At 45.8% G+C, this 8499-nt stretch overlaps 1 protein-coding gene across 1 annotated transcript; it reads left to right on the top strand.

Moving 5' to 3' along the window:
- Positions 1-4431: 4431 nt before the first annotated feature.
- LOC125544136 (probable anion transporter 1, chloroplastic) lies at positions 4432-7839 on the top strand (the record flags this gene model as incomplete). Its single annotated transcript, XM_048707716.1, is given in 10 exon segments — positions 4432-4920; positions 5025-5132; positions 5269-5424; positions 5827-6042; positions 6126-6335; positions 6420-6557; positions 6703-6804; positions 6895-6960; positions 7068-7152; positions 7237-7839. Coding segments are annotated over 10 exon segments (1569 nt in total). The 3' UTR covers positions 7335-7839.
- Positions 7840-8499: the final 660 nt, after the last annotated feature.

Raw genomic sequence — 8499 nt, 5'->3', positions numbered from 1 at the left:
CCCGATCGATTTCTTGGTTTTTTCGGTTTTGTTTCAAAAACCCGGTTTAGTTTTTTTAGTTAGATATATTCAAAGAACGTTCTATATTTAGAACTAGTTAGCGAACGTTCGTTATTTAGTCTTTTCTTTTTCTGTTAGTTTTAGTCAGGGACCTATTTGTAATTAGTTTCTTTACCGTTTAGCCCCTAATCCTCAAACCTTCGAAACTTTTCACTCGTTTGTCCAAATCCAACGAAACCAACGCCCACTGCTTCGTTACGATCTCCTCTATCTAGTAATCCAACTCAAACATGTTTTTGAAAGTTTAAAATTTGAATTAGACCAGATTTGAATTCAAACTTCGTTTGTTCATAACTTGAGTTTCGTAGCTCCGTTTGAATTGATTCTTTTTGCAAATCGAAGCTCTTGACCTAAACTTTCTGATAAGGCCAAATTCACATAATTTTGGTACTATTAGAAATTGTTTTATACTGCAAGAATTATTTGCTTGGTTTTGATGTTTTCTGAATCGTCTTCTTCGATCTTTCTGACCTTTTGAGTGAGTGCTTATGTGTGGTTACTATTGCTTGCTTACGATAGATTGACCGAAGTGAGATGAGTAGATCTATCAAGAGTTATGAGTGCGAATCATCTTCATCAATATTGCAGGCAAGTTCACACTTCGATCATATTCCTTTCATACCTAGTTTTTATGCATTAGTTTCAACCTCAAACATTGCATGAGTAGGATTGATAACATGTGGGTAATAGGAAGTAGTTGATGAGGTAGGAACCTATTGCCCTGCATTCAAACCTTGGGAGTTACTATTACGTTATGCTTATATTGCCATGCTATGCTCGTAGACGTGGATTGGGTTTGAGAGTATTCATGACACATGTGAGATTGTTAATTAATGGCTTACTTAAGGTGGCAACTTTAACACACATCTGGATGGATTGAGGCACCTGGGTATTCCAGCGATTGCCTGTTTTTCTTTATGGACCGCCACCCAGGCTCAAAGGGATCATGAGATTATTCATGCTAGAAACTTCTGTGTGCAGCCACAAGCTACTATGGGCTCTAGCATAGTTGATTAAGTAGTGCGAATTCTTACAGTGGTAGACTAGCAGATGTAGGGGAAAGTAGTGTTGGGGAACGTAGTAATTTCAAAAAAAATCCTACGCACACGCAAGATCATGGTGATGCATAGCAACGAGAGGGGAGAGTGTTGTCTACGTACCCTCGTAGACCGGAAGCGGAAGCGTTAGCACAACGCGGTTGATGTAGTTGTACGTCTTCACGGCCCGACCGATCAAGCACTGAAACTACGACACCTCCGAGTTCTAGCACACGTTCAGCTCGATGACGATCCCTAGACTCCGATCCAGCAAAGTGTCGGGGAAGAGTTCCGTCAGCACGACGGCATGGTGACGATCTTGATGTTCTACCGTCGCAGGGCTTCGCCTAAGCACCGCTACAATATTATCGAGGATTATGGTGGAGGGGGGCACCGCACACGGCTAAGAGAATGATCACGAATATCAACTTGTGTGTCTAGAGGTGTCCCCCTGCCCCTGTATATAAAGGAGCAAGGGGGAGAGGCCGGCCGGCCCTTGGGGCGCGCCAAGAAGGGGGGAGTCCTCCTCCTAGTAGGAGTAGGACTCCCCTTTCCTAGTCCAACTAGGAAGAGAGAAGGGGGAAGGAAAGAGAGGGAGAGGGAGAGGGAAAGAGGGGCCGCGCCCCCTCCCCTAGTCCAATTCGGACTCCCCATGGGAGGGGGCGCGCCACCTCCTGGGCTGCTGTCCTCTCTCTCCCCTCAGGCCCACTAAGGCCCAATACTTCCCCGGGGGGTTCCGGTAACCCTTCCGGCACTCCGGTTTTCTCCGAAATCACCCGAAACACTTCCGGTGTCCTAATATAGCCGTCCAATATATCGATATTTATGTCTCGACCATTTCGAGACTCCTCGTCATGTCCGTGATCATATTCGGAACTCCGAACAACCTTCGGTACATCAAAATATATAAACTCATAATGAAACTGTCATCGTAATGTTAAGCATGCGGACCCTACGGGTTCGAGAATAATGTAGACATGACCGAGACACGTCTCCGGTCAATAACCAATAGCGGAACCTGGATGCTCATATTGGCTCCTACATATTCTACGAAGATCTTTTATCGGTCAGACCGCATAACAACATACGTTGTTCCCTTTGTCATCGGTATGTTACTTACCCGAGATTTGATCGTCGGTATCTCAATATCTAGTTCAATCTCGTTACCGGCAAGTCTCTTTACTCGTTCCGTAATACATCATCCCGCAGCTAACTTATTAGTTGCAATGCTTGCAAGGCTTATGTGATGTGCATTACCGAGAGGGCCCAGAGATACCTCTCCGACAATTGGAGTGACAAATCCTAATCTCGAAATACGCCAACCCAACAAGTACCTTCGGAGACACCTGTAGAGCACCTTTATAATCACCCAGTTACGTTGTGACGTTTGGTAGCACACAAAGTGTTCCTCCGGTAAACGGGAGTTGCATAATCTCATAGTCATAGGAACATGTATAAGTCATGAAGAAAGCAATATCAACAAAATAAACGATCAAGTGCTAAGCTAACAAAATGGGTCAACTTAATCACATAAATTCTCCTAATGATGTGATCCCGTTAATCAAATGACAACTCATGTCTATGGCTAGGAAACTTAACCATCTTCGATCAACGAGCTAGTCAAGTAGAGGCATACTAGTGACACTATGTTTGTCTATGTATTCACACATGTATTATTTTCCGGTTAATACAATTCTAGCATGAATAATAAACATTTATCATGATATAAGGAAATAAATAATAACTTTATTATTGCCTCTAGGGCATATTTCCTTCAAGTAGGTGTAACGGTCTACCCGATCATAAGGTGCTAGCGCTTTTGAAAGACTATGTCTCGGTCATCCGTTTCTCAAACACCATGTAGTGCGAGAATCCCAACGGAGGAGATCGAGTCTTGTGGGGAAAAGTGCATAAACCTATGCAGAGTGTATAAACTAATCATGATTAGCCGTGTCCCCGGTTATGGACATCTTGAGTATCTAGTACTTGGATTATCATGTGAATCTCATCATGTGACTTTAATTAATTTTGTTGGATTTTAATGATGGTGTTTAATTGGGATTGAGAGGGTGTCTACACTCTCAATGTTTAACAACCACCATGATAGTTAAATAAAATGTATTCCTTTGCAGTAGGGAAAAAATTGGCTTTTCGCAAAACCTTATAACCATAGAGCTTTTCCACCAGCCAAATATGCATGTAGTGATAGCCATTGTTCATCATTTCTCTCTATGGTGTGAGTTTGCCAGTACATTCAATGTACTGACCCTTTGTAGCTGCAACGTCTCATGTTGCATGATTATCTTACGACGAGTGATACGTTAGGGTTACGATTTTCTACACTCAACTTTGCCGTTGGTGTTGATGGGAATCCACAACCTTGTTACTTCCGCTATTTGGATTGAGGTATCCTCGAGTACTGTGTGTGTCAGCATACCGATCCACGGATGACACTTAAGCACAGAGACTTGATCCATTCGGGTCGGGTCGCTACACAACCAAGGAGCTAGTGCTTGAGTTGTGCACTTAAAATAAATTTTATGTAAACGCTATCTATATTCCATACCAATATTTGTTATTTACGTGCGACATTGTCTTTTATGATCGACGTGCATGGATTTGCATGGATTTGAGAGTCCGAACTTAAGATATGTGAATGTCGAGAGGAAAATATGAGGGCCCGTCAGGATGCGCCTGCGGGCGTGCCCGGGCGCATCCGCGGACAAATAGGGGGTCTGATTTGGCAGGTCCGACTATAGATGCTTTTAGATGCTTAGAAGGAAAAGGTAGAAGAATAGGGCCCATTTTGGGTTCTGGCCCACATGCCAGCCGCAGCCCGATCAACAAATGGCCTTAACTCTCTTTTTTTTTATAAACTTCTTTTTTATTTATTCATAAGTAAAGTAGCATTGTTTACAAATATCATGGGCGCTATCCATCCAAATACTTGCAGGAGAAAACCAACCTAGCTAACTTTGCTAGTTCATGAACTATTCCATTACGCTTTTTATTTAAGCTAGGCATAAACTTGAAGAAGATATTGTGTTGAATTTTTTTACTCCCTCACAACGCACGGGCACCTACATAGTCCCTTTAAAAAGTGTCCCTGGGAAGAAATGCAACGCAGATGAGATGATACATGCATGGCATGCCACGTTAGCGTCCAGATGGCGAGCTGCGGTGCGCAGATAGCCTATAGCCAGACACAATCGTCCCGTCGGGGTGGTCGACCAACGAGAGCCATTCGTCTGCCCCAGGCGCGCACGATGGCCACTTCGACGCTTCCCTCGCACCCATCGTCGACTCCAGCTCGCCAGAGGAGGCCGGGGAGTCAAAAATCTAGCTAGCTAGCTAGCTAGCATCTGCGCCGAGCCGATCGAGCACGCAAGCGAGAAGCCACGTCCGTGCACAGGGTAAGGGGAGGACAGGCGCCATGCTCCGCCTGCTCCCGCTCTCCCTCTCCACCCAGTGCCGGAGCGGCGGCCCGCCGCCGCACCGCTGCTTCGTCGACGGCGGCTCGCCGTCCCAGAGAGCCGGGCCAGGGCTCCTCGCGAACAACGGAGTTCGCGTTAGAGTCCGGAGGCGAGCGCTCCGCGGGGCAGACGTCCAGCCGGACACCCCGCCATCGCGCAGGGACGGGGATAAGCCGCTGCACGCGGATGCCGAACAGGTGGAGGGCAGCGGCGTGGAGCTGCTGGACTCGGTAAGGAAGCTGCTGCTGGAGGACGCCGAGCCGGGGGTGGAGGAGCAGGGGCAGTTCCCCAAGCGCTGGGCCATTGTCTTCCTCTGCTTCTCCGCCTTCCTCCTCTGCAACATGGACCGCGTACGTGCGCACCCCTAGCTGGGCTGCTTCCCCCACCTCCTCACTCCTCACCACCGACATCCATAGCTACTGAACCTCCAGCAATGGTTGCTATTAATTTGCAGGTAAACATGAGCATTGCCATCATGCCCATGTCCGCGGAGTACGGCTGGAACCCGCAAACCGTCGGCCTCATCCAGTCGTCCTTCTTTTGGGGCTACCTCCTAACTCAGGTCTGTGGTTCAGACCGGGGAGCAACCATTGATTGGTTCATACTGAACATGCACACACTTTGTATCTAAGATTCATGGAAGATCCGCAATTTACTCCTCCCCTTGAGTGTAGTATCTAACACCATTGTCATTGCAGATAGCAGGAGGGATATGGGCAGACAAAGTTGGGGGGAAGACTGTTCTTGGTTTCGGGGTGATTTGGTGGTCGGTCGCCACAGCTCTTACGCCTGTGGCGGCAAAGCTAGGCTTGCCATTTCTCCTTGTTGTGCGTGCTTTTATGGGAATTGGAGAGGTAAGCCTTGATAATCATCCTTACTGTACAAAGCTACGTCACTGTACCACTGTGACTTTGAGTCATAGAATACGGTTCCTAATTTCATGGTGAAGTTGAACATTTGGTGCATTCTGTGTCTTCCAGTTTGCCTTTGGTAATTTGCACTACTTAACCATTTGGTGTGGTGTTTGCATTTCTCTGATTTAGTTGTCGTCCTGTCTGAATTTGCTGTGAAGTTATTGTGATAAAATAAGGGGTACCAGAGCTTAGGTTCAAATATTGCTTTAAACATAGAGAATAAGCCAACTGAGGGAAGGGCCAAATTATATAATAGGAGAAGAAAGGCAAACAAAGTTGTAGTTGATGTTCTTCATACACCGGTGCATCATGGACATGACAAAATATAAATTCTTGCAACAGGGGGTTGCCATGCCCGCAATGAATAATATACTTTCAAAATGGGTTCCTGTATCAGAGAGGAGCAGATCATTAGCTCTTGTATATAGTGGGATGTACCTAGGGTCAGTGACAGGACTCGCATTTTCGCCATTCCTGATACACAAGTTTGGGTGGCCATCAGTCTTCTATTCCTTCGGCTCTCTTGGGACTGTCTGGTTCGCGACATGGGCGGCCAAGGTACTTCGGTGTTGTGAATTACTGTGCAACTTCTCTGATTTTGTTTTCATCATGTCTGAATTTGTTGTCTGTTATCTTAAAAGGCTTATAGTACTCCACTTGAGGATCCGAGGATTAGTGCTGAAGAAAAGAAGCTTATCATTAGTCAAACCACATCAGGAGAGCCTGTTACAACAATTCCATGGGGAGTAATATTGTCAAAACCGCCTGTTTGGGCACTTATAGCTTGCCACTTTTGCCATAACTGGGGAACTTTTATCTTGCTCACATGGATGCCTACGTACTACAACCAGGTACCATCAACATCGTTGTTACCTAATTGAGCATCATGAACTGCAAACCCCTTTCTTTATAAAGACAAACTTAATATAAAATAGGTTTTGAAATTCAACCTCACGGAGTCCAGCCTTTTCTGCGTCCTTCCCTGGCTAACAATGGCGATTTCTGCAAACGTTGGTGGTTGGATTGCAGACACACTTGTTAGTAGAGGAACATCAGTGACAACGGTTCGCAAGGTAAATTAAACACTTTGATATTCTGAGTTTATATTCCCCAGTGATGTATTCACTGGGGCTAAGATAACCAGGATCCAGTTTTTGAACTTGTACTAAAGAAAGATGTCATCAATATTGTTACCCTATGCACGTCCACCTGTTGCAGATCATGCAATCAATTGGTTTCTTAGGGCCAGCCTTTTTTCTCAGTCAACTGAGCCATATCGATTCACCAGCACTGGCAGTTTTGTGCATGGCTTGTAGCCAGGTGAGGCTCCCTTTTACTTCTGGTCGTTGATAATATTTTCTTCGTATAGTGCAACTCTGTTTTATATCTGAATCTTTTTCTAAATGTCAGGGAAGTGATGCATTTTCTCAGTCTGGTCTATACTCGAATCATCAAGATATCGGTCCTCGATACGCCGTAATCATCTGACTATAGCATAATATTTCAGTGCACTATAATCTTAGATGTTCTGTAAAGTCGTACTGAATATGCTACCAAAAGGTGATGAACTTCCTGTCTTGCAGGGTGTACTACTTGGTCTCTCCAACACAGCTGGGGTTCTAGCTGGTGTATTTGGCACAGCAGCAACCGGATACATCTTGCAGCATGGTCTGCCCTGATCCTAAACTCTTTATGTTACGTAACATATTACACTGTCAATTTGCACGTCTCATCCTTCAAACAAAAATGCAGGTTCTTGGGACGATGTCTTCAAATTGTCTGTAACTCTTTATCTTGTTGGAACTGTGATATGGAATTTATTTTCAACCGGCGAGAAAATTATCGATTGATATGTATAGCCCGCTTCTGGTTAACGACTCATCCCTGCTAGTAGTAGATACTGCCCTGGGTGGACACAATTCATTCTGCATGCACTGCTCCAACTCCTGGGAAGAAAGAAAGAAGCAAAGAACAGACTGCCAGATCTAATATGTACCAGCAAGCAACAGCTGCACATAATTCAGGATCTTAATTTTGAAACGGAGCATGAATTGAGCACAGGAACGCCAAGCGGCCGGTTGTATAGGGATGTGTAGTGTGCAAGTGATTATAGGTACCATGTACATATCCTGTCATACACGCATAGTGTTTTTGACCTGTAAGCCTCTTTTCTTTTTCTTTTTGGAATAGCTCACTTCTGTGACATATCATCGTAGTCTAGTTTTGTTTCCTGATTATTTCAGGATCATAAACATGGATGCACTGAACATTTGATGAGTATTTAACACTCACTTTGATCTATACAACTTTTGTAGCATGTATGTTTAAATGAGGAAGTGCAACTCTGTTTCATCCTGTGAACGCTCAGATGTTCAGGTTCTTTGTGGTGGAACCAGCCCATCGTAATCCAAGTCCTAGACTTGGCACTGATGCTCGCATTCAAGCTTCACAACAATGTTCGTTTAGTGGGAGGAGATGTTCTCGTTGACTACGAAACGCATGTGGTGGCTTCGTCAAATCTAAAGATGTTGTGACCGCTCCGTATCAGGGTGGTGCTTATAGGCGTAGAGTGTACATGCGTACATTCATAGGGGTGACAGAACTGGTGGCTAGGGTTAGGCTCGTTCTGGTCCTCTCACGCTTTGTCCCCGCGAGCGACCCGGGGCAACCCTTGCTCGTCGCCTCTCTCCCCTTTCCTCCCAACACTCCTCCCCCACCGCCATCACGAGGCGTTGACAGGCAAAGCCCGATCGACGCAGGTGGCGGTGGGGCCTCTTTCCTCTCCGCTCGATCCAAGGGATGGCTTGGGATGATTCCGCGGGTGGAGAGGCTTGGTTGTCACGGGGACCAACTGCACGAAGGGTGAGTGGGCGGTGTCGTTCTTGCTGCTGGTGTGCCGGCGCCCTAGATCTCACTGGTGGTGCGGCGGCTACGAAGACTTCTTCCTCAGGTGGAATCATGCGGCCGCCCTCTGGCTAGGCTGCTGTGATGGATTCTTTGATAGGAAGAAAATGA

The sequence above is a fragment of the Triticum urartu genome, chromosome 3 (genome assembly GCF_003073215.2).
Source record: "Triticum urartu cultivar G1812 chromosome 3, Tu2.1, whole genome shotgun sequence".
In the NCBI taxonomy this organism is placed as follows: domain Eukaryota; kingdom Viridiplantae; phylum Streptophyta; class Magnoliopsida; order Poales; family Poaceae; genus Triticum; species Triticum urartu.
The sequence above is the reverse complement of the archived record's forward strand: the minus strand, read 5'-3'. Positions and strand labels throughout refer to the sequence as shown.